Source organism: Halichoerus grypus, chromosome 10 (assembly GCF_964656455.1).
Source record: "Halichoerus grypus chromosome 10, mHalGry1.hap1.1, whole genome shotgun sequence".
NCBI classification, from domain to species: domain Eukaryota; kingdom Metazoa; phylum Chordata; class Mammalia; order Carnivora; family Phocidae; genus Halichoerus; species Halichoerus grypus.
The window spans coordinates 76,200,335-76,227,146 of record NC_135721.1 but is presented as its reverse complement, the minus strand read 5'-3'; the positions used below and the strand labels follow the sequence as shown (position 1 = coordinate 76,227,146).

Here is a 26,812-nt window from a genome sequence, read left to right as displayed (position 1 = left end):
CAGAGTGGTGAAAAATGAGTCACCCAACTGCCTTGTTTCAGTTCTCCTGCTCTAAAAAAGTGTCCTTTTAATAATATATTTTAATGCCATCTTTTCCACATTTTTATGCTTACTGTTGGTGACCCTGCTGTTTAAAATGGTCCCCAACTGTAGTGTTAAAGTGCTATCTAGTATTCCTAAGTGCAAGAAAAAAATATGGGTGTTAAACAATCTTCATTAAGGCATGAGTTATAGTGCTTTTGGCTGTGAGTTCTATATTTATAAATATTTATTAAATAAGTTGTCAAACAGACACACAATAGGTTATATACTGATCAGTTAGTGAAAATGATGTGATCAGAGGCTTGCAGGAACTTAACCTTGTACTTCACTAGGGGCAACAATTTGCTAAATTCAGTGTTACAGATACCTTTACAGAACATAAGTACCACGAATAATGAGAATCAACTGTATTTTATTTTCTTTTTTGCAACTGTAAATGAGGTTTCTTCTATCAATATATCTTCTAATTGATTATTATTGAGTATATAAAGGCTACTGACTTCTGTGTTAAATTTCTATTCTGCCACCTCACTGGAGTGCTTACATTGTTCGAATTACTCTTATCATTCTCTCTGGTTTTTCAGGTATGTTCTTTTATCATGTGCAAATATAATTTTACTTTTACAATTCTAGCCCCCTAATTAATTTCTCTTGTCTAAATGTGTTGGCTACAACACTTTCCCCCCTTTTAGGACAGTTTTGCATCTATGTGGAACTGCTCTGAGTTGGTAATGGGCTAGGTCATTGATCCAGAGTCCTGGAGTTGAAAAGGAACTCAGAGGTAATGTCTGTCACTTGATGGATTTTTTTATTTTTTTATCACTCAAGTGGTCATCCAGTCTCTTGAACATCTGTTCCATTTCTTCTGGTAAGAGCATATCTCTTTCAAAGAGTTACCCTGTACCCATTCCACATAGTTCTTGTATGGTTGTCAATCACTCCATCCTGGCCCCACTACTCCTGGCTTATGACCCAGGCCAAATATATGGGGTGGCCATAAAATCGGGATGCATAACTATTATTATTTTTTGACAGACTGAACCCCATTTATTACTTCTTATGGCATATGCTAAAAGTGTAGATTTATGCAGTGAAAATCAAACATACAAATCACCTGAGGCAATGAATACAGATGTATGTGCAGGGATGGAAATAGCATTAATGCACCACTGCCATTACTCTGTACAACCAACTATCTTTAAAAGAGATTTAAATAATAAAATAATAAAGTCTTATGTATACCAACATAGTAACTGTTTCTGGTACTCTTCATCATCTGTGCCATTTCTGAGTTAGTTTCACCTCATTATAGGTCTTATTCCTTGCTTCCTTGTATGCCTGGTAATTTTTGATTGAATGCCAGACACTGTAAATTTTACTTTATTGCGTGGTCTTTTTTTTATCCCTACGATTATTCTTGACCTTTGTTTTGGGACACAAGTTACTTGGAAATAGTTTGATTCCTCTAGGGCTTGCTTTAAAGCCTTATTATGTGGGACCAGAGAAGCTTTTAGCCTAAGGCCAATTTTGTTCCACAATTGAAGCAAACCTCTTCTGAGTACTCCACCCGAGGCCTCTCAAATAAAGATATCTGTTTTATACCCTGACTGGAAGAAACAGGAGATATTCCCAGCCCTGTGTGAGCTATAGGGATTGTTCCCTGTAACCTTTTTGAAAAGTTCTTTCTCCAGCCTTGAGTAGTTTCCTCACAGCCACGTACTGATCAATAGAGATGAAAACTCAAGGGGGCTTATCTACATATATCCGGAGTTGTTTCTCTGGGTAGCTCTCTCCTCTCCAGCCCTCTATCCTGTAGACTCCAGCTGCCTTGGTCTTCTCAGAATCCTAGTTTCATCTCCTCCATTCACTGAAGGTACCAGGCTCTGCCTAGGTTCCTGCTCCCTTTCCTGCAGTGTGGAAACTGACTCCGGGAAGTAAGCTGCACACTCATGGGGCTTACCTCACTTGTTTCTCAGAGATCACTGTACTTCATTGCCTATGTCCAATGTTTTGGAAACTGTGGTTACATACATTCTACCTAGTGTTTTAACTGTATCAAGCAGGGGTTTGGGAATGAAATCAAGTTCCTGTTATTCCACACCAGCTGGAAGTAGAAATACACTGTTCTTATTGTGATTTCCCCCAGCACATATCACTTAACGTCACTGAGAATATCATGCATTGTAATGTAATATTAACAAGGTTTTCTTATGTATATTTGTCCTGTAGTTCTTCATTCCCTGCACATGCCTCTAAACCAGACAACAGTGACTGGTCCAAAAATAAAGTGGAGATGAAGAGAGGTAGGACAGAGAAGGTAAGTATCTTCCAAATGTCTGATAGTATCTCTCTGGAGCCTGGCATATCGTCAACACTCAATTGCTTGTTAAATAATTGAAGGAATGCAGGCAGACTTACATGAAGGCTTGCAAGCAAGCACGAATGAATATGACTTGATGAATGGTTTCTTCCCTACCCCACAAGTTCTCCACTGTACAGACCAAAACCTGATGACTACTCCAGAGCTTTTCTGCCTATGAGAAACCTCTGGGTTCTGGGGGGGGTGGGCAGCAAGCCTCTCCACACACTATCTCACACCTTATTCTGGATCATTTCCCCACTTTTCAACTCCTTCCTCACTACACTACTACTTTTACCCTGATGCTGAGTGGATTTCTCTTTTTCTTTCATATTTTTGGAAATAGATTTCTCCTTTAATTTCTTTGCCATAATCCTGGTGACATCCTAGCTTTCAGGTATATAAACACCATTTTTAATTAGGTTGCAAATTTGCTGATACTCTAAAATCTATCTTTTCTATTTGCAAAAAGCATCCAATATTTTTCTTATTCATGATCTGTACCCTATTATTATATAGCCCTGGGGCTATTACTGACTAGAAAAAAGAGAATTTGGGAGAGATATTTCATTTTTGAAATTAGTGAAGCTAATTTTACTAAGAAATTAATAAAAAGAAGTGAATACTTTTATGTTATTGCTAACATGTATTCAAAGAAAACAGTAATAAACAAACAATACAACAGTTTTGAAATGTTTCCAACGTAAGAGTTTTTATTCTGGTTCCACGCTCAATTAGAGGTACCTACAACAGACTACAAACAAAAATAATTAGGAAGGGCTCAATAAAAATGACCAGAAATCAATAATTTTGTTTTGCAGATCTCAGACAAGTTACTAGGTCTTAATTTCAGTCTTAACATTAAGTCATAAAAATTCCTAATTCAGATAAGATAATCAATTTAAAACAAGACTGCAGGCTTGGATTATAACTACCTTAACTTCCCCCAAAAAGCTGAAAATCCTATGACAATAATTTGTCAGATTCAACTTCTGGGTATGTAGAATTTATCAAAAGATTGAGGATGGTGTGGTGAGGACAGGGAAAATAATAGGAAAAAGAATGGAAAAAGCCAGAGCCAATAAGCACAAACAGACCGGAGATCCAGGTGGGGGATAACAGGTAAGTGTATCTGTTTTACAAACAGGATAGGAATGGGGAGAATGAAGGGCGGCCTTACCTCAGCAGAGGGGCTAGTTCCACAGTGATGAGGGGCTGAGGTCTGGGCAGCCCTGGAAGAATGCTGGCTCTCTTAAACACAGTTGCCACTAGACTGCTTTAAGGTTTCTCAGCAATGGTCCTCAGCCCTTTGCTGCTGTGGGTCGTTCTAGGAGGGAAGGGCAGGGCTGCTTGAGGTGGAGGTATGGCAGCAATGGCATGGCTGGCTGACTCCTAGACCCTGGGCTGAGAACCTTCTCTGAGGAGGTAGATGTCAGCATTATTTAAGGGTGTTAAGAGTTTTTGCTGTACTGGGAACTAAACTGGCCTGGAAACTGGGGAGCTACCTCAAGTGCACTATTCTTGAGAGAGGTTTCAGGGTGTTCCAGAGATAGGCGATGTCGTCCCCCTCCCACCTTGGGCTGGGGGTGTTTCTTGGGGTTGGACTCTTGGGACCTGATGCCATGAGAAGAGTCATCTGAGTCCGAGGACACCATCTCCTGGAGAGGCAGCCTCTTGGCAGGTTTCTTTTTCTTCTTTCTAGGGTTCTCCTGTCTTAGCTCTCGTAAATCCCCAGTGTCAATTTCTTTGAGTGGACATATTAAGAAAGTAGAGTTCTTCGTTTTTACATCCTCCCTACAGAGAGAGAGAGAGCAGTGTTACCCTGGTCTTGTTGGCTGCTGTGTCTGCAGAGATGTCCAAGCCAGCCCTGTGGTGTTTCTCAGCTCTTTGTCCCTTGGACTTCTTCCTATGGAATGGAGTTGCAGAAGTCCCATGGGGTCTGATAGTCTGGGCTGGGCTTTATTCCATGCAGTTCATTTCCACAGATCTTTGATGTCTGGGAGCTTCGTGTAGTACAGAGAACCTAATGTCATTTGAACCCTGTCCTGACCAAGTCAGTGAGTAAAGCAACAATTCCTGACCAAGAAATCCCTTGACATGCCTCAGAATGGACCTGTGTCCACCCCAGGATAAGCTTGGCCACATCATAGTCCAGCTCTCTCCTGACATACTGAACTGGAGCTTGTACAGCAGAGACACTCTTCTACACTTAGTTTTCCCTAATTACTCTAGGTGTACCATCAGAAAAAAGTACCCCAAATTAAAAAATGATATGATTTTTAATTTAATTGACATTAGATATGACTAAGAAGTCATAGAGCTAGTTTTACCATTTAGAAAATATATAGTGTACATGATCAACTAATATTTGACAAGGGAGCCAAGAATACTCAATGGGGAAAGGACAGTCTTTTCAATAAATTGGAAACACTGGAAATCCACATGCTCCTGTCTTACAACACTCACAAAAATTAACATGAAATGGACATAATAAGAACTGAAACCATGAGACTCCTAGAAGATAACACAGGGCAAAAACTCCTCTACACTGGTTTTGGCAATGATTTTTTAGATACAACACCAAAAGCACAAGCAACAAAAGCAAAAATGAATGGGACTACATCAAACTAAAAAGCTTCTGCACAGCAAAAGAACCAAACAACAAAACAAAGAGGCAACCTAAGGAATGAGAGAAAATATTTACAAACCATATACCAGATACTGGATTAATGTCCAAACTATATAAGGAACTCATACAACTTAATATCAATAATCTGGCAGAATAAACTGTTATTAATTACTGAAAGAAAAAAACAACCCAAATAATCTGATTAAGTAATGGGCAGAGGACCTGAACAGATTTTTTTTTTTTTTACAAAAAAAGACATACAAATGGCCAAAAGGTACATGAAAACATGCTCAATGTCACTAATCAAAAGGGAAATGCAAATCAAAACCACAAGGAGATATCACCTCACACCTGTTAGGATGGCTATTGTCAAAAAGACAAGAGATAACAAGTATTGCTGAGGATGTGGAGAAAGTGAGCCATTGTACACTTGTACACCAGTTAATGGGAGTGTAAACTGGTACAGTCACTATGGAAAACAGTATGGAAACTCCTCAAAAAATTAAAAATGGAACTACAATATGATCCATCAATCCCACTTCTGGGTATACATCCAAAGGAATCTAAATCACTATCTCAAAGAAATATCTGTAGCCCCATGTTCACTACTGCATTGTACACATTAGCCAAAATATAGAAACAACCTAAGTGTCCATCAGTGGACGAATGGATCAAGAAAATGTGCCATAAACATATAAAATTCATAAATAATGGGATATTACTTAGCTATAAAAAAGAAGGAAACACTGCCATTTGTGACAAGGATAGACCTTGAGGGTATTATATTAAGTTAAATAAGTCAGAGAAAGACAAATACTGTGTGTCTCACTTTTATGTGGCATAGAAACAGAGAATAAAATGGTGGCCACCAGGGGCTGGGGGAGAGGGTGGGGGAAATGGGAAGATGTTGGTCAAAGGGTATAAAAAAATAAAAGAAAATATATTGATCAGTTTATTTATCCAGAACTGTTATCTTTCAAAGAAGGGATCTTGGGAACATCATGACTTCATTCCAGCCATGCCCTCATGGCACACTGTTTTGGGAACTTGCCTTTTTCAGGGCCTTCAGGATGAGTTAAAAACACCAGTTGCCTGGTGTTAAAACTTATTTTGTTCCCATAATCAGTATCTATCACCTTGAGCACCCAGGCTTCACTCTGAATAACTTTTGACCATTGCTGCTTCAGATCCTTTTGGAAGTTACGAAGAAAAAATTAAGCGTGGGAGAAGATTTTTAGTTATTTCTAAAAAGAAAATTACATCAATCAAGTCCCTCTTCAAAGGATCAAGATTCACCACATGTGATACTTTTCAAGGATTGGCGCAAAGACTCAAGAGGTAATTCCCAAAAGGGATTAAAAAATGGCCTTCATGAGGATAGCTATGATCAAGAAAAGAAAAAGCAAAACCAAAAAATAACAGATGCTGGCAAGGACATAGAGAAACTGGAACCCTTGTACATTGTTGGTGGAAATATAAAGTGGCAAAGCTGCTGTGTAAAACAGCATGGCAACTCCTCAAAATATTAAAAATAGAACTACCGTATGATCTAGCAACTCCACTTCTGTGTATGTATCCACAAGAAGGAAAGTAGGGATTCAAACAGATATGGACACTCATGTTCACCGCAGCATTACACACAATAGCCAAAAGGTGGAAGCAACACAACTGTCTACCAACAGGTGAATGGATAAAGAAACTGGGGTATATACATACAATAAAATATTATTCAGCCATAAAAAGGGACGAAATGGTGGCACACGCTATAACATGGATGAACCTTGAAGACATTATGCTAAGTGAAAGAAGTTAGTCACAAAGGACAAATACTGTGTGATTCCACTTATATGATACACAAGGACTAGTCAAAATCAGAGAGACAGAAAGTCTCAGAGACTCATCCTAAAATCACACAGCAAGGTTGTAACACCATACCTGCTCTGTAAAATCTAAAATCTTACCTACCAGGGCACCTGGGTGGCTCAGCTGATTAAGCATCAGACTCTTCACTTTGGCTCAGGTGTGAGATCAAGTCCCACGTCAGGCTCCATGCTCAGTGGGGAGTCTGCTTGAGATTCTCTCTCTCCCTTCTCCCTCTGCCCCTCCCCCTGCTTGCACGCTCTCTCTCAAATAAATATACCTTTAAAAAATAAAAATAAAAAATAACATAAAAACCTACCTACATTACCATCAACTGTCCCTCACACTGTTCCCTCCCTCCCAAGCATACTAAGTTGATATGTTCTATTTCCTTTTCAGAGATGTCCTCTATTCCCCAGGTATCAGGACCAGTCATAGTCCAGTCTACCACCTATAACCTCTTAGAAAGAAGAGCAACAAGAAGGAGGAATGGAAAGTAGCAAGAAAGGTACCCAAAGATGAAGGTAGAAGCGAGGCTGACCTGCCTACCTGAAGGATACCAGGAAGATGATCGTGGAAAGAACCCAGGAAGAAGAGCAGGAAAGCTCAAGAAGCAACACATGTCTAGCCTTCAGTAGGGCATTGGTCACATAAATCATGCACCACCTGGATAATTGCATTCTAAGTAGGCAATAATGAAATAAAATGTGTCCTTGTCATGCCAAAATGCAAGTAATATATTAAGTGGGGAAAAAAGTCACAAACAATATATTACATTTTCCTGTTGTTATTAAGATGGCGAACATATAAAGATAACTGGAAACCTTTCCATCAAACTGTTAATAGTTGCCTCAGGAAAAAGAATTCCAGTAGGATTGTCACTTACTCCACATTTAAAAAAATTTTTTTTAACTGTCCTAAATGATAAGGGGAAACAAAAATTTTTATTTTGAAGAAAAATAATCGACATAGCAGAGAAAACACACTCTAGAAGGATGTATGTCAAAATATAAATGGTCATTACTTCTGAAATGTGGAACTATGGCTGGTTTTTTTATTCTTCTTGCTTTTAATGTTTAAATTATATTAACTACGCATACTTTTGGAATAAGAGTAAACATAGGCAAGCTGTCATGATCAGAATAAAAAGCGGACTAGGATTTTGATCAAGGAAAAACCTTTCTATCAAGTCAGCAGATGCAGCTCAGCTACCCCATTTTACTCTCCAGAATGACTGATGTCGACCAAGTTCGAGATATTCCACAAGGACATGTCCCCTTGCAGGAGGGGGAACAGGGTAAGTGCGAATCTGATGTGAGAGTTCTTATCCAATGCCCCCACCCCACCATGCACCCTCATTCTGCTTGGCCCAAACCCACTCTGAGGAAAGGGGAAGGTGACCATGCTCCTGACTCTAGCCAGTGGATGTTACCCTTCAGCACACTTGGAAAGGCCCCAATAAACGGCTTTCTTTTGTCTTATCTCATGCCAAAACCAAGAAAAATTCAGCGTCCTATTATTTTAGGTTACAGGTTTAAGTAATGTGATAAACAGGTCAAAATCACATATGTGTGTCAGAGAGAGGAGGGGTAAGATGAGGGAAGCCAAGCACCGTGCCTTCACGGGTTCTTCAGATGCAGCTGGCTCCACTTTCGGGAAGAAAGTGCTGAGCACCTACTCCACACTCTCCTTGGGTCAAAACCCACTTCATTCGCTTGATTAGTGTCAGCTCCTCAGCTATTCTCGCTGGTTCTCTGAGGCCTCATTTCTTTTCTGCCCTAAGTGTCTGTCAGAAAGCTGGTCTTAGAACAGGGGGACCTGATGTTTTATAAAGACCACAAGGCCCCTGAGTTTTAACAATGGAGGGAGCAGAAAATGGAGAGACTGATACAAAAGGCTATTGCCATCCAAATTGTTACCACTGGCCTTCAGGGCTAACAAATCTCTATGACTCTCAACACTCTCTTGTTCCCATACTAGGGCCCCACAGCATGCTTTCTGAAAATAGGCAATGGCATTTGTCCCTCCAGAAAATATGGGACACTCACAGACAGGGTTTGCTGCTGAACTGCTTATTTTTCAGGGCTTTGCTCCAGTCTAGGAAATGGGGCTCCTAATCTGACCACAAGGGACGAGGGAATTAATGACATACTGAGGCTTAATGATTTCAGATGCACAGCTCCTTCTAAGGGAAAAATAGTCAGCAGTGACTGGGCAAGATTATGGGAAGTGATTCATCTCATGTAATGTCAGTGCCAGCGCTGAATCTTGAGGTTTCAATCAACCACTTAATATCACTGCTGTCAGGAAGACGATGTGAGGCCACACTACATAGAGGAAGGGAGGAATGTTAACCAACATGGAATTATGATTTCCTTTGGGACATATTCCTAAATCCAAATGGCTTGATGGAAAATGATTCAACTGTTCAGAGAGAGACAACAAGAGGCTAATATTCAGGAATTGGGAGCTGACCACAGACCCGGATAAAACACAACTGAACCCCAGGAGAGTGGTCTCCCCTCCCATAGACTCATACACAGCCATGTCCCCCAGGCTACACAATTAAAAACACACATCAAGAAGAGAACACTCCTTGCCTTCAAGATCTCAGTGCCCAGTCATTTCCTTCAGATGTCCAGTGATTTTTTTTTTTTTTTTTTTGGAGCAGAGAAAAGGATTAGTTCTATCTGGCTTTCCTGATCACATTTAGAATGTTACTAATTTTTTCAAGAAATCCAACTCCCTCCAAGTGAGTCTTCTTAAAGGAGGAGACTCAGAAGCAATCTGCCCAAGAATGGAGGATGGATCCCAGCTGTGGCTGGGAGGGATATCCAGCCAGTTACACGGCACCAAGTACAGGGATTCAGCTCAGGCCTGCCAGAGGCACCTTGTCTGGAGGAGCACCTAGTCCCCAGCCTGTACTCAACCAACCTCTCAGTGGGTGACTGAGTAATGTCTGGTAGAGGCACTTCCCTTCACTGGAGAAAACCAGAAGCCAGAGCATCAAACCCACCAGGCATGTGTCCCCTGCTACAGCCCCAGCGGAGGCCCCAGCCTTCTGAGAGGAACAGGATTCCAGGGGAGGAGTCAGGGAACAACTCTGCTGGGAGCTCTCTGCCTAGCAAGGAGGGAGGATGCCAAGTGGGGGGAAATTTCTCCTGGTCTGCTTGCACTTTGGGATTAGGAGAAATTACATGTGTATTCTCTAAATGGAGAAAGTTATAGCCAGTTTGGGGAATATTTTCACTCAGAACAGATATCTCTATGCTATGAAGTGTAGAAAAAAAGCTCAAGGACATCACTGAAGGTAGGTAAGGCAAGAGTAATCACGTCCCTCCATCGGACACACTCTCAGAAGGCACACCTCCTTCAGCTGGGCTGCCAGAAAATGCACTCATCATGTGGCAGAGGAAAGAGAAAATCAAACCAGTGAGAGCCTCCCTTCATCTCACATTGTAAATGTGGTGATACTAACATTCTCTCCTTTAAGAACTAGTTATTTGGGATTTAGCAATATGGGTAACCTATTGGATGATAGAGGACCAAAGTCCTCCAGAATCATTTAGGTGTCAAATTTTAAGCTGAAACTAAAACTAGGCATCAGCTTTGGCCATATTCAATCAGTTTTGAACCCTTTACCCTCCGAATACTTCCCTTCCTGTCTTTGATTGTGTGTTGCCCTCAGTTAGGAACAAGAAGAGGGGCCTGCAGGAAATACCCTGTCACCCACGACTGAAGGCCTCAAGAAAGAAGAAAAAGTGGAGGTGCAGAAGACAGAGAGCTGAATGTCTGGCATCCCAGTTCATGCCTGGGGCCATATACCCCTGTCTGATCAACCCCAAATGGATGGTTATAGTGGATTCAATATTTTAAAGTTAAATTTAGTCAAATGCTGTTCTGTTGGAATTGCAAGCTATAGCACATTTCTTTAAGTAGCCCCTGAAGAAAGCCCACCAGGATTTTTTTTTTAATGGTCTCATTTGGTATAATGATGTGAAGGCTTACTAAAGACAAACCAAAGGGAGATGGTACCTTTAGAAAGCAAGTTAGGAAGCGCTCCTGAGGAGAAAGGACCTACCAGAAGGAAATCCCAGTGGAGATACAAAATAAGACCTGCACCTTCAGTCTGTGTGCTCACACCTGTCAGCTCTGATTATGGAAACAGAGACAGATTAAACTCTGAATTTAGCAGGTTGGACGTGACCTCTGCTTAAGAGAATTAAATGCAGTCTCTTGCTAGCACAGAGGCGACTAGAGCAAAACAACAGTGGAAGTTACCATGGGGAGACTGGAGAGTTAATGCATACTTTCGCTGTGTGAAGCCCTAGAAGCTAGGGTAGATAATTAGCAGCTGAGAGCTTTAAATAAGGCCTGGGGCAGGACTAAGATAGAAAACAATTACAGGCTTTTCAAAACACAGAAAGAATTGAATTTTAATTCTAAAATAGGATTGATAATGTTGAATTTAGGGAAAATGGTCAATACCTAGACACATCTATTCATATTCCTTTAAAATGTACTGTAATTTGGATATCATTTTGTTTGAGTAGGATTTTGAGATCAACAAAAAATGTGCTATAATTTTAAATGAACATTATACTCATCTAGAAGAGAATGAAGGATGGTAGTGTATATTTTCAACAATAATACCTAAGGAAAGATTCTCTGTGAAACCATGCATCTCTCATGGGCATCCACTAGTATTTATTTGTTCACTGGTTCATTCTTCAAATAGTCATTGGGCACATCCTACGAGCTGGACCTTGACAACTATAATTTAGAAGTGGATAGAACCTGGCACCTGCTTTCAAGGACACGTGCCTAACAGGAGTGAGAAACTGAGAAAGTATGTGGCCCAACACAAGGGAAAATTTCTGTAATGAAAACCTCTACAGGACGCAGTGGGATCACCTCAGCGCACAGGATGGCTAGAGTCTCAGAACATGAATAGCGATGGTGACCCCTGAGTTCAATGTTAGAGTCCCCTGGAGGCCAAGGGCAAAGAATAACATTCCAGGGAGGGATACACAGCACAGAGCTCTGAAAAAGCATGGCATGGGGAAAAAGCTACAAGTAGTTTAGTATGGTTAATGTGCAGAGGGCTTGTAGGAGGTTGGTTGGGGGGTGGCTAGGGAGAAGTGAGGCTAGGGGGGCAGGCCTGGGTCAGACCCACAAGAGGCTAAACTAGAATAAGAAGGGGCAAGGGAGGGAGACTGAAGGATTTTTTAAGTGGGGGAGGGACTATTGGCAGGAGGCCAAAGGTAGTGGCCTCAGGAAATGAGATGCCTGACCTAAGGCAGCACAGGTCCAGCAGAGCTGAGAAATATTTGCAAATTAGGATCAATATAATTTGGGAGACCCATGGGGTGTAGTGGGTGAAGGGCAAGAAGAAGCCAAAGATGATGACCAAATTTCTGCAAGGACAACTCTGTGACTGACAGGTGGCAGAGAGAACTGAGTCAGGGCAGACAGAGATGGGAGTGGGTCTGTGGAAAGCTATACTTATTAGATGCGCTGAATTTGAGGTTCTGTACATTCAGGTGGATGGCTGGAAATACCAGGATTCCTGCCATGGACTAAGCATCTGCTTTACCCCAAGCACACACTGACCATCTCCAATCCTCACACCACCCTAATCTCACTGTAAGCAAACAAGCTCCTAGATGATAAGCAACCTGCCCAAGGGCGCAAACTAAGTGAGGGTGGGGCTGGGATAGGAAATCAGGTCTTAGCTTCCAAGGCCCCTTCCACTTAGTTCTTATCAGCCAAGTCTGCAGTTACAACCAGCGGGGGAGCTTTCAGCAAAGTCCATCCCAGGTCTCACTCTGAGAGGCTACGATTCTGATGCGGGAGCACAGGAGTGGTCTGGGGTGGAGAGGGAGATATGAGGTCCTTAGTGTAAGTGGAGTCATGGAAGTAAGGGATGTGGTTGAAATTGGGCAGGGAGGAAATCCAGAGGGAGGAGGAGCCATGACAGGTCTCAAGAGAAGGAGGAGGGGTGGTCAAGAGAGTCAAATAGACCCTACACTGAAACAGCATGCACAGTCTGTGTGAGCGGTCCTGAGTGGCCCCTGTGGGAATAGCTTCACAAGGGGGTAAGGGGGGAAGCCAATACCCAAGCCTCCTCAGGAAGGGAAGAGAAGGTAAGCAAGGGGAGACACCAGCCTATGAGACTGCCCACATACAGCGTGGCTGTGAAGGGAGGGAGGATGCCAGATCACACTGCTGAACCAAGGGAGCTCGATGGATTTAGGACTGGGGGTGTGTGTGCATGCATGTGTGCATGTGCGTAAACAGTGGAGGCAAACTTGGGTTTTGGCTGGGTGAAGGAATCAAGGGAGGAGCTAAGGAGATAGGAGAGAATCCTGGATAACTGATGGAGCAAGAATTGGGTAGTGGCGACAGGCTCTGGAGCCTGGTGGGCAGGTCAGCCTTGGATGAGAGAAGGTACTTTGACATCAGCGGGGAAGACAGAGGTTTCTACAAGCCTAGAGGTGGGGGAAAAGAAGTGGAGGAGAGAATGTCTGATGGTTTGTTTATGAAGTGCAAGGTGATGCCATCAGGTGAATGAAGGCTGGCACCCAAGACAACTTACAAACTCCAAGTGAAGTTGGAGGATGTTTCCAGGATCCCTTTCCCTAACCCTTGCTCAAAATCCACCTTCACCTCCAAGGTTATGGCTCTGACTCTAGCTGTGATGCCCCTCGTCAGCCCCATGGACTTCAGTTTTTGTCTACTTTCTAGGCCTCAGCTTCTTCTTATTGACTTTGCTTTAATCTACCTTTCCAGCTTTTAGCAATCCTACTTCCTCAGATGAAAAGGTATTCACCCCACTGTAGCCGCTGGAAACTGCCACCCACCCACCCACCCTTGCTCACCTGGGCACAGACAAGCCAGGACCAACACCACATTCTCATTCCCCAGCAAGGGGAGAAGCAGACAATTGACTGGTCCCAACTGCAACTTAATCTAACCTTTGCTTTATGGTGAGACTTCATTAGAAGGCCTTGAACCTTTACAACTAAAAGGAGAATAATTCCTTCAAGTTCATGACAGGATTGAGTGTTTTTCTGAAGAGTCCGTAAAATAATGTTGCATTTGAGATTAGAACCAGATAGACAAATAACCAGCAAGTAAGAGGTGTGATGTTGAAGGAATAATAATCATAGAACTACATTTTAAGCAGGAGGTCCTCCACCTCTGCTTTTCTCCCCAAGTATGTAGACATCATGAATCCCAACTCAGAAACAGATTAAAGGTGCAAAGATATAAATAAAGTTCAGGGAGTATAAACAGTTGGGTCTACTTACACTTTTGGGTCCTCCTGAATTGGGGGTGATTTTATATGAGAGCAAGAGAGAGCATACTTGTTTTGGCTGATCTTAATAAGTGCACTCCGAGGGCAAAATTCCTGTAACAATACCAAAAGAGTTCATGCAACTTAAATCAGAAATGTCTACAATTTAGATGTAATTTTATTTCAGCTTGATCCATTACAATAGCTGCTAGCCATTATCCTATTCAGAATGACACTTAAGAGGGCAGTCAAATGGCAGAGTCTGGTTTGATAATTATATGCTAAGTAAAAGTCATCGACGTCATCGACGAGTCCTCCCGGTCGTTTCTCCATATCCTGGATCACGTGCGAGGCCATCCAGTACATGCACGTGTCTGCCCATGCACATGCGCATGCACACCCACACATCCCTCCCCAGAGCTACCTTCCTATTTACCTTTACTTCAGCCATGGCCATCTCTTTCCTAGACTCAGAAACTATAACCACCACCCCTTGCCAGATGTGCCACCTTCAGCCCCGTGATCTCTACCAGAACTGTCTTCAGTGTCTCGCCCCTGACCACGCCGCTCTCGTCTACAGGGCCTCACTGCCCTGGGGTAAATTCCAAGGTCCCTCCTGGGCTTTGAGGCTCTTTCTCAGGGATCCTAGGACAACTGCTTCATCTCTCCCCACATGCTGGGGCGTGCCCAGGGACATCTCTTCAAAAGTCCCTTAATTTGCTTTCTCCTCTTTTGCCTAGTAGATATCCCCAGAGTGGTGCCTCATGTCAGAAAAGCTTCCCAACCACTGCCCTCTAGACTGCTTTTTACTGTCATCCAAACAGCTCCACGAAAGTCTATTTTGTCTTAAAGTTTTTTTTTTTTTTTTTCCCTCTGGGTTGATAAGAAGGTACCCCTTTCTCCTTCTTGTTCTGTCAGATTGGAAACTGCTTCTGGGGCCATTGACTCTGATGGTCTTTACTCTTTGCCTTTAATTCTAAAATTCATTTACCATGACCCCTCTCCTGATGGATACACCTCATGCTATAGGCAAGAACTGACTGGATATTTTTATTCTGTATACTAGGCAGTTGGGCACAGACATTTAGAGTGTAGGCCATGGAGCCAGACTGGCTGGGTTCAAATGCCCACTGTCCCACTTCCCCTGTGACTTAACCTCTCTGCTTCGGTTTCTTTATCTGAAAACGGGAATAATAATGGTACCTGCTCACAGTGTTTTGAGCATTCAATTGTTCATTACATATAAAGTACCTGATTAGTACCTGTGGCACCTGATTAGTACCTGTGGCACATAACTTCATAAAGTTAGCCTCTAGTATTTTACTTCTTGCTTTTTGCTTCCTAGTCTATTTTCCAGGCATATTAAATGGCCCATCAAGACAATGTTATTTCCATTAGAAATGTCATTCATTTAAGTAATTTAAAAAGCAATTTTGAGAATCTTCTCTTCATCAGAGGCCTGTGCAGGGGGCTACAAAGATGAATAGGCCACAGTCCCCGCCTTTAAGGAACTGGGAGTTGGTGAGGAAGCCAGTGTGGGAAGGGGGAAGTATAGTGTGCAGAGGAATCCTGAGGGCCTCAGCAGGATGTGACAGTTGGGCAGAGTCTTTCCGGTGACAGGAGTTTCTGCAGAGAGAGGATGGGAGGATGGTCCAGAAAGAGGGAAAGACTAGGGGCTTGGAGAAGCCCACTGTAGTCAGGAAGCAGTGAGCCTTCCATGGGGCTGGGGCCACGCTGGGTTCAGGCTGGGTTTTTCCTTGAGGTTGATGAGAAGCGTGTGTGTGTGTGTGTGTGTGTGTGTGTGTGTGTGTGTGTGCGCGCGCGCGCGCGTGTGTGTCTGGGGACATCAGGCAGACAAGTGACATCAGTAGATATGTAAACTGATAAAGAGGCTTTCTAAAGCGTTTAGGGAAATTCATAGGGAGGCCAGGGAGGGGAACAGAGCAGGCTGAGAAGAGGTAGGCAAGGAAGAGAGAGAGAAAGGTGCTGTAAGAAACTGGGGAGGACAGTAAAGAACTGGAGTGAGTCTCCCCAGTTGTCAAATGTGGAAGGAGAGCCAAAAAGGCCATTCGATGGAGTTAGGAAGCCGTGGCAACCTCAGTGAGGGTAGATTTTGCGTTGCAGAGTGGGCAGAATCAGAACCGTAAGGAGTAGGAACGGGCAGCTAGGCAAGTCACTCCTTCAGGACATCTGGCAGCGCCAGGAAAGAGCGAGGCATTGCCCAGAAGGAGGGCGGGTTGGGGGGGTGGGAAGCCACTTTCTACCTAGTGAGAAAGCCCTTTCTTCAATGAAAGTACTTACTCTCCGGTTGTTGCATTTCAAAACTGTGTAGAATTTATCGTCGGCCACATCCTGATTCGGAAGTGCTATGACAATGGCAGGGACATAGAAATCAAATCCGTTGGGTATCACAATTTTGGCAAAGACATAATCTCCAACCTGTAGATGAGAACGTACATCATAGCAAATATTTTGCTTGTTGATCTTATAAGCAATGTCAACATAAGCCTGTTTTAAAATACTTCAAGGTGATTAGCAAGTACTGATGCTATAATTCAAATACATATATTTTCTCAGCTAAGAAAGAGTCAATAGTTTGAAAATTCCCCACGCTCACTGGGCCACCCCTGGAATTCTGTAATCAGTCTAGGGGAGCCCCCAGTTTTCACGGGACTTCTTCACCTGACAAGGATCCCAGGCTGGGGGGCAGCCAGCAAACTGGCAAGAGTTCTGGAAACCATATCCTATAAAGACTGGCTGAAGGAACCTATTTCACAAGGACTGCCACCCAGACAATGTAAAGCAGCAGGTTTGTTTAATGTTCCAAAGCACACACCTGGAGTCCATAGGCAAAAGTTACAAAGAGACAGCTTCTAGCAGAAAGAAAATCTTGTGAAGCATGCGGAGGTTGCTGGGCATGTGTCAGATGGACAGGACCAACTGTCAGGGGCAAAGTGGACCGGTGGGCGCTCTGGGTCTGGCCAGGGAGGTGCCGACAGACACTTGGCATGGAATCCTAGGAGTGCTCATCGGGTGCTTTGCCTCCTGGCTCCCGCTGTCCAAGACAGCAGTGCTGGAGCTCTGGGAGCTTTCTGCCTCTCCCTCTGCTGGCCTGGGGGCTGGGAAGGATGGGCCCCATGCAGTCCAGCTTTCATGGATGTATATGCAGATGAGAACACGGCAGCCCAGCCAACCTGTGGAATTCGTGTTCAGGTGTAACTGCATTATGGCATCAAGGTCGGGCAGTAACTAACTACAACGTCAAGGAAAGCTCTACCTCTGCCCTTGATATTTACATCGGTTTTAATATCATCTTTTGCAGTTAAAGTTTCCAGGGTGTTAGCAGTTACAGCAGCTCTCTTCCCCCGCCACCTGCTGTCTGTAAAACGACAAGGGCCGCAGGGGCTAATGTAAGCAAGCCTATGCAGTCATGAGGCTCCTTAACAGGGTGTTAGCAGATCAAGGTGCAGGAAAAAAGTTGCCAGGGCAGGGGCCATACGAACAGGGGTCACTGCTTTTCCTGCCCAAACACAAGCTCCCTGGAGGAGCCCAACCAGGTGTTCAGCAGAGGCCCACCAGTGGCCTCGCCATCCTGTTATCCACGACTGTGGGGATGGTGGAAAGGGCCCCAGAAAAGATCGCTGGAGCAGGTACCTGGAGCAGGGGACAGGGCATGGCGCCCCCGATAGGCGTGATGAACGAGGTGGGCACAACCTTGGTGTCTCCGTACCTGAAATCCACCAGTGCATGGGTGGGGCTCACACACTTCTTCACAACGCCTGCAAGGCATGAAGTTTAAAATATAATATGAAGACAAATAATGCCTATTCTCCTAGGCTTGCACCATCTTGTTGGCTAATTTATAACACTTGGCCTGTTTAAATCAGCATGCCCCTTTGATTTCTCCAGGAGATAACAGTGGATACTGTACGATGCATAAGGGGGTTGACCGACTCAAAGTGGTGGAGTGCACAGCTCTGGTCTGGACACCGCTGAGCTGTGAAGCCCAGAGAACATGCAGAAGCTGTTTGTCTGCCATCACCAGCAGCAATCCTGACAAGAATGTCATTCCTAGAAATAAATATCCTCTTCCTGGCTACTTCTTACCACCTGATTTCCTTATTTACTTACTTTAGCCATATTTCCTTCTATACTCCTCACATATAGAAAATCAGAGTTTTTAAATTGTGAAAGTCCAAGAAAGTAGGAATTCCCATCATCAACTTTTCATCTAATATCAGATAAATGAAAAGCTAACTAGGCTGAACACATCCTCCGGCTTCCCTAAAATGCACTACCAAAAAAGGCACAAAGGAAAAAGATGCAAGAAGTTTCCTTGTCTTTTAGCTGTACTCAAAGGGATGATTATAGTAGGGAAAAAAAATACCCGTTTTAAGGTTCACTTATTCTAGCTGAGATTTATTTTCCTATCATAAAAGGATTATAAATATTAAGGAAGTTTTGACAGGGACACTTCCCCAGGCAATGAAGCTGCAGTCAGACTCCTACTCTGAGAGAGAAATGTGCGTGTGCCCCCTGGGGTCCCACGACACCAGGGCCTGGCACTGCTGCCCCAGTTCACACACTTACCTTGGCCAAGTCCCATGGCCTTTGATGTGGCAAAGAAATGGCTGGTGTTTTTCATCTTGAGTTCATGTCTCTTGTTTTAAATGGCCAAAGAAATGACAACCTTTTTTTTTTTTTTTTAACACACATACACACAACAAGCGAAAACCAGTTCCACTTGGTGTGTGTTTTCTCATTGGATTAAAATGTTGTTTGGTTTTTGAAATATTCTTTATACATTATTCACACATTTGCTGCCATAAACTGACTTTATCCTTTTAATTAGAAAAACAAACACTGCTTTTTAGAAAGACTTCCTATTAGGGAAGCAATGAAGAACCACTCCTAATTGAGGAGAAGGTCATATCCCACACACTGGCGAGCCCCCACACCCCCTCCCAGGGTTCACAGTGAAGGGCCTAGGCTGCCATGATGGCCACACTGGCCAGTGTGATCCTCCTCAAATTCTTGGCCTCTGGGACTTAGCAGAGTCTACTCATAAACCTCCTAGGCAGGGTTTCAGTTGTTTGCCTAAGTGAAGTAGCTGTGATAGACACTGGATCGCCACAAAGTCTAAACCATTTACTATGTGTCTTTCAAAGAAAAACCCTGCCAACCCTGCTCCACATGATTAGATCTACACTTTTTGGTATCTTAAAACAACCTCTTTTTAGTTCCTTCCATTGTTTTCTTCTTTGTACAAGCTCTGCAGAAATGGGCCTTTGCTCACCTGCAGAAATTGGTCCAGTGTCTCCCAGCCCAATGTTAGAACCAGCCTCGCCATGTGGGCAGCCTGGCTGGCTGTGCTCTGGAAGCTGGAGGACCATGAGTGGGCCTGTCGAATTATGGCTCAGCCTCTGCATTTGCTCTTTCTCTATCTAATTAAGGAGCTGCTACCATTTCTAAGTCCCGATTCAAGATCAGCATCTAATTCTGTTTTCCCTTGTGCTGCAGTTCCTCTTTGTCCTCACCCCCAGAGAGGTGAGACTGGGTCTCCTGGCTCTGAAATGTCTCCGGGAACCACTTCGGGGGCCTGGGCTTCCTCCCAGTGAAGGCTTGGCGATCCCAGTCACCTTCCTTGGGTACAGGTTGGGCCCCCCACCTCAGCCAAGGGGCTCTCCTGTACTCAGGCTGGAGAAAAAGGAATGTGCCCCTGTTGAGCCCCTCAGCAAAAATGTGGCCCACTTTCAAGGGTCAGAAGACAGCAGAAATACTCCAAGTAGGTAGGTCAGTTCATTTTGTGAAAGACGCAGGAAGAGTTCTCAATCTTTGCTCCAAACAGGAATTTCTCAGGCTGGAGACTGGATCTTTTACCTATGGCTCTAACTTTTTGATACGCAGAGCCCAGCTTAAATTCCATCTCCCGAGAAAGGCTTTCCTTTTGCTTCACCAAAAGCAGCCCTTCCACCTGCCCTACTCCACTGAAAGTCATTTTGCACATCTATTCATCATAGTCTCTTCTCCCTTCAGCCTCAGAGGTTTCCTTTCTAGCCCCCTGGGCTAATTTTTGCCTCTTTGAATTGCTGTTAAGGTTTTTAAACTGCCATTAGCGTTTTTGAATTGCAAGCACCTCCCTCGACCCCCAGGAGAGGACAGAAGTTGTTTCTGTCTCTCAAGAGAAGCTCTCACATGGGATGAGAGAAAAACTCTTTACATGCAATTCACACTTTCCAATTTAAAAAATACAGTACATTACCATATTTAATCAACACCACAATCTTACAGGGGTTCTAACTGTTTTAATTTCATTCAGGAGGATAAAGAAACTGAGGCTCAGAGAACTTCAGTGATTCTAGTCACATGGCTAGTAGAGGAAAAAGGCAGACTTCAAATAAATAAAAACTTGGGCTTTTCTGACCCCAAAACATGACACCTGAGAAGGTATTCAGTTCCTCCTCCCCTGCCTCCGCCACCTGCCTTTTTCTTCCCTTGTAACTTGTTTCTGTGGCATAGTGCAGAAATTGTGCAACTCAGACTTTTCATCATCATGGATTTCCTGAAGTCAATGCTTCTTTTCACTGAAGAACAGGAAGGAGGACCTGATTCCCACAAATAATGACTTAAAATAATGTTTTGAAATGTGTCTTCCTCCCTGCCTTTCAGCATCCTAATGACCCAGACTATTGGCTTGTCACTTCCATTCTGAACAATGCAGTCATTCCTTAACCCAATATTCCACACTGACCCCGGAAGAGAGTCAGCCATACAGAAATCCCTGCCCTGACTGCCGACGATGACAGCAACAACCGGTCTAGCTCTGCTCCTGTGTGGACCTGGCCTGAAGCGAGAGATACTATGACCCAATTACCCCAAAGCCACCTACTACTGAGATACATTTCAAAGCCAGATATTTTTCATTAGAAATGTTTAGAAGGCTCCAGACAAAAGTTATCAAAAAAGGTGTCACCCGCGAATATCATGCTGTGCTCCGCAAGTCTCTGTTTGGCCTTCTTTTTCACAAGGGAGAAAACAGTAATGCATAGTAACCAGGTGATCTCAAGTAGTGTCACTAATGAGGCCAATGGACATCATGTGCCTCTGGATGGGATGTCTTGAGAGGGACATGACATTATGCCATCACTTAGATAGCAAGCTGTCCAGGAATGCACACTCTGAGCCTAAGCTAACCGAGGAACATTCTATAAGGTAATTGATCTTACTCTCAAATAACATCAGTATCATGAGAAATGATAGGAAAGGCTAGAGAATAATTTTAGATTAAAGAAGACTAAGGAGACATGTTAACCCAATGTTAACATGATTCTGGACTCGACCTATTCTAGAGACAAAAAATATAAAGCCATAATTGAGACAATTAACAAAATTGAAATATACAGGTAAAAAGTAGTATAATAATGTTAAATTTCCTGGATCTTATAACTTTATTATGATTATGTTAAGAGAATACCCTTGTTCTTGAGAAATATACACTGATGCATTAAGGAGTAAAGGGGCATAATGATGTTACCTAATCTCAAATAGTTCAGAAAAAATAATGTGTATGTGTGGAGTTGAGTAGAGAGAAAGAGAATAAAATAAAATTATAAATGTGGTAAAATAAACATGACAAAAGCTAATCATTGGCAAAACTGGGTAAAGTGTATACAAAAGTTCTATTATTCTTGCAACTTTTCTGTAAGTTTGAAATTGTTTTTTATAAAAAAATAACTCTATGAGTTGGGTTGTTCCCAATTAAAGATTCACTGACTTCAGGGGGGAAGAGGGAACAGAAATGAAGTACATCCAGGAACACAGGCATGATCATTTAATTTGCCTGAGTGAGTATTTACTAACTAGCCACTCATCCAAATTACTGATTATATGACTAAATTCAAATGTGTATTCCCTCCACACAGACTTATTTGAGTTTAATCACAGCCACAAATTAAAAATTCTCAAATAGCCAGATCTGAACTGTTGGTGGCATGCACTCTCTGCCTCTAACTGCATATTTAAAGGAAAAAAAAAAACAAAACAGGGCAATAATGATTGCTGACATGATCTCAGGAATTGCATGCGGCCATGGTGTTACCTGCTTTCTCGACTTCCCCAGACTGGCAGCAGTAGGTCTTTGGCATTTCTTATCACACGAGAATGGTGTGGAGGAAAAGTTTGAGTTGTTCTACTTTTCTCCAGGACCCTGGCCAGCGAACTGATCCCAAGCCCTAATGCAGCCATTTGGAAGCCAGTCCTTTCCTGCATTTCCATTCAACTGCCGAATTAGCCTCAGACCCCTCTCTGGGGCTCCAATTCAGAAAATCAAGCAGAGGGCGCCCCCCCCCCCCCGCCGCCATAATCACCACCCAGCAAATCTGGGTCCCAGAGAAAGGGAAGGTTTTTGGGCCCTGCTCTTACAAAGAAGAGTTTTGTGCCTTGGCCTATGAGCTCATCTCAAATGCTCCAATCCACATTTAATTACTCTCATCCAGTCAGCTCCAAAGCACATCTAGTGAATTTCAAAGAAAATGTCCTAGCTCTCAGTTCTCCACATATGCCTGCTGCAACCCAAAACTCCTGCTGAAGTATTTTTCCCCACTTAAAAAGATTCAATGAAATTTAATTAATAAAGAATGATTCTTTTAACTGGTGATTGACAGATAATGCCTATGCAAGACCAGCTGTGTTTCTACAGTATCATCTTTCTGCCCCACGGATCTTCCTCAGGGCTCTCTCCCTAAGCTCTCTTTTCCCTACAGGCCCTTCCCATATCAATGACACTTACGTGTTGATGTCTCAAAAATCTCTATCTCCAGACAGATTTCCTCCTGAGACTCTAGACCCTTATCTCTAATTGCTTTCCTGACAACTTCAGCAATTGGAAGCAATTAGAGATAGGGGTCTAGAGTCACAAGAGGAAACCTGTTTGGAGACAGAGATTTTTGAGATATCAACACCTAATAGTGTACCTACAATTCATCATGCCCCAGACACATCATTATCTTCCTGTGCATACCAACATCTCCTGCACGTACCACTATCTACCATATGGCCCAAGCCAGGGACCTGAGGGACATTCCAACCCACTCTGTATCCACTCTTCACACAACAGGGGGAGAGAGCTTCTGTGAACTTCAAGGGTGATTATGTTTTTCCCTGCTTTCCATGTAGCTCCCCAATAAAGTCCAAACTTCTTAACATGACCTTTTATGAATGGCCCCATACTTCCCTCTCTGAAGACCTTTATTATTTTCTACCTTTTCTTTGCCTTCTAGGTTCCAGCCATAATCTATTTTATTTCTCCAGATAGAAAATGTTTGTCTCCACCTCTAGATACATATTATTTTCATTGTCCACAAAGTTCTCACTTGAACTGTAGCTGGCTGATTCCTTCAGGATCACATGTCCCACAAACTTTTGGGAAAAGCTCTCGGGTCCAGCCGCACTGGCCTCTTCTACCAACATGCCATATGTACTCCGGCCTCAGGACTCTGTACTGCTGTTCCCTCTGCTTAGAACTCTTCCCCCAGGGGCGCCTTGGTGGCTCAGTATGTTAAGCATCCAACTCTTGATTTCAGTTCAGGTCATGATCTCGGGGTCCTGGGATTAAGCCCCACAACAAGCCCCATGTTGGGCTCTGTGATCAGCAGGGAGTCTGCTTGAGGAGTCTCTCTCTCCCTCTCGTTCTGCACCCCCCCGACTCGTGCTCACATTCTCTCTCAAAATAAATGAATCTTTAAAAAAAAAGAAGAAAAAGAAGAACTCTCTTCCCCCAGATAATTTCATGGCTTGCTCCTTCTCCTTTAAGTCTTATTCACACAACGCCTTCCCAAGAAGTTCTTCATTGGCCACCATATTTAAAATTGCAGACTTTACGTTGACACTCTCAATTCCCTTTGTAGCTTGATTTTTCTCTACAACACTGTGGCTGACACACTACATATTGTATGTATTTGCTTGCTTGTCTGTCTCCCTCACTAGAATGTTAAGTTCCACAAAGACAAGAATTTTCATCTGCTGGTCTACACTAGACCAGCACTTTAGGAGTATTACATTCATAGAAGATAGTAGACATATAGTAAAAATTTTTTACTAAACAAATGAAAGATTAAAATAAATACATTTTCCGCCCATTTCCCCTCATAAACATAGATAGAAACCCCACCATCAGTTCATTTTAGAAGTGGAATACCTTAATACAGCTCATGAATTGTCAGTGTTCTGGGGAAAGCACAGTTTGAGAACCTCGGGTCCCTGATATCATATTATTTAACATAGGAATCTTACAAAATAAAATATCTACCTGGAAAGTAAAAGCCATTTTCATCACATCTTGCAATAACTTTCTGGCCTTTGAGGGGATCCAATTTTTTTGATTTGGTTTTCTTTGTTGGATTTCCTTGAGGTTTCTGTTGCTAAAAAATATAAAACATTAATAATTGATTTAAAAAATCAACACAGTGAAAATCACAGATACAGCGTAGCTTGGGATTCTCTACTGAGAATCGCACTATCAAAAATTATAGATCATCCATATACTTTGACAGTCACTCTGAAATACTTCCTATGTTATTAGGAATAGGCTCTTAAAACCAATATATGAACTGATATATGGGAACCAATGACCATAAAAAGTGAGACAGAATTTGCAGTCTAAACCTAATCAAGTCTTGTTAAAACACACAAAAAAGTGAACCTTTTCCAGAGAATTTAAATAGGATCCAGGGTCTTAAAATATAATACTCAATATATCCAGTATACAATCCAAAATACAACATACTTTTAAAAAGCAAGCAAATATGACCAATTCTCAAGTTAAAAGGCAATCAATAGATCACAATACTGAGATGACCCAGGTGTTGGAATAATCAGATAAAGACTTTAAATCAGCAATTATAAACAAGGTCCATGTGGTTGAATACTTTTGAAATGAATGGTAAAGTACTTGTTTTCAGCAGAGAAATGAAAAAAATGAAAATCTTAGAAGTAAAAAACACAGTATCTGGAAGGGCTCAATAACAGAAATGATATGACAGAAGAAAGAAACTTGAAAACAAATCAACAGAAATTATCCAGTCTGAAGAACACAGAGGAAAACGATTTTTAAAAATGAGCAAGGTCCTTCCTGTTCAAATAATCTGTCCAAAGCCCAGCTCAGTTATAATCTCCCTGAGAAGATTTTACCCCCAGGCAATGTCAGAAAAAGCAAAGGAAAGGACCACACTGTAATTTCCAAATGGTACCATATGAGTCAAGGCTTGAAGTGAATGTCACGTTGTGTCTACTACATGAAGAAACTGGTAGCTTCATTTTGATTTGTAGAGTCTAACTCTAAAATCCTATTTTCTATGCTTGTTGAACTGATCATTAATAGAAAGACCCAATCCCCGCCACCTTCCAGTCCCCCTAAAATCCCAAAGCCTCCATTACATCATCTGGAACAGTCATTATTTTTAATTCCCAATAAATGTGAGGACCAATGCTGGAAGAGGAACCCCAGGAAACCAGAAATTACTGGGAAGATCACTTACATTAGAGAAGGAAAGGTCAAGTACTACCCCAATACCAAACCAGAGAACGATACAAGAAAAGGAAAGTACAGACCTATATTCCTCATGAATATCGATGCAAAAATATGTTTGCAAATAAATCCAGCAACATACAAGAAGGGTTGTACACAACAACCAAGTATCCCAGGAATGCAAAGCTGATTTAACATCCACAAATCAATGTGATATACCATATTACTAGAACAAAGGTTAATTTACTATATTATTTTAAAGCATGGAGAAAGAGCACTTGACAAAATCCAACACCCTTTCATGATAAAGACTCTCAACAAACTAGGAATAGAAGGGAACTTCCTCAACTTGGAAAAGCCTACATCAGATATGATCCTTAATGGTGAAAGACTGAATGACTTCCCCTTAAGATCAGAAACAAGAAAAGGTACTTTGCCACTCCTATACATTGTACTTGAGGTTCCAGCCAGTACAATCAGGCAAGAAAAAAATAAAGGCACCCAGATTGGAAAGGAATAAATAAAACCATCTTTATTTATGAATGATATGATCTTCTATGTGGAAAACTCTAAGGAATCCACCCAACAACTACTAGAATTAATTAACAAGTTCAACAGGGTGTCATGATACAAGACAAATACACACACACAAAAAATTGTATTTCTATGTACCAGCTATGAACAATCTGAAAATAAAGTTAAGAAAAGAATTCCATTTATAACAGCATCAAAAAGAATAGAATATTTAGGAATAAATTCATCAAAATAAGTGAAAGACCTATACACTGAGAACCATAAAACTCTGCTAAAATAAACTAAAGATCTAATGAGTGACATACCATGTTAATGGATTAGAAACCTTGATATTGTTAATACAGCCATTTTCTCCAAACAGATCTATAGATACAATATAATTCATATCAAAATCTCAATAAGTTTTTTGTTTTGTGGGTTTTTTGTAGAAACTAAGATACTGAAATTAAAAGTGCCAAAACAATGTGGAAAAAGAACAGTTTGTAGGATTTATACTTCTTGATCTCAAAACTTGTTATCAAGAAAGTGCAGTACTGACATAAGGATAGTCATATGATCAATGGA

At 42.2% G+C, this 26,812-nt stretch overlaps 1 protein-coding gene across 1 annotated transcript in view; it reads right to left on the bottom strand.

The window, feature by feature from the left end:
* Window positions 1–3,086: 3,086 nt before the first annotated feature.
* VWA3B (von Willebrand factor A domain containing 3B) overlaps window positions 3,087–26,812 on the bottom strand; it is a 221,656-nt gene continuing 197,930 nt past the window's right edge. The window contains exons 23-28 of the mRNA XM_078057455.1: window positions 24,497–24,608; window positions 17,845–17,969; window positions 16,492–16,629; window positions 14,204–14,304; window positions 3,867–4,195; window positions 3,087–3,792 (exon numbers count right to left, since the gene is read on the bottom strand). Of these exons, the coding sequence (XP_077913581.1) occupies window positions 3,680–3,792; window positions 3,867–4,195; window positions 14,204–14,304; window positions 16,492–16,629; window positions 17,845–17,969; window positions 24,497–24,608 (918 nt within the window). The 3' untranslated portion in view covers window positions 3,087–3,679. The remainder of the gene's footprint in view (window positions 3,793–3,866; window positions 4,196–14,203; window positions 14,305–16,491; window positions 16,630–17,844; window positions 17,970–24,496; window positions 24,609–26,812) is intronic.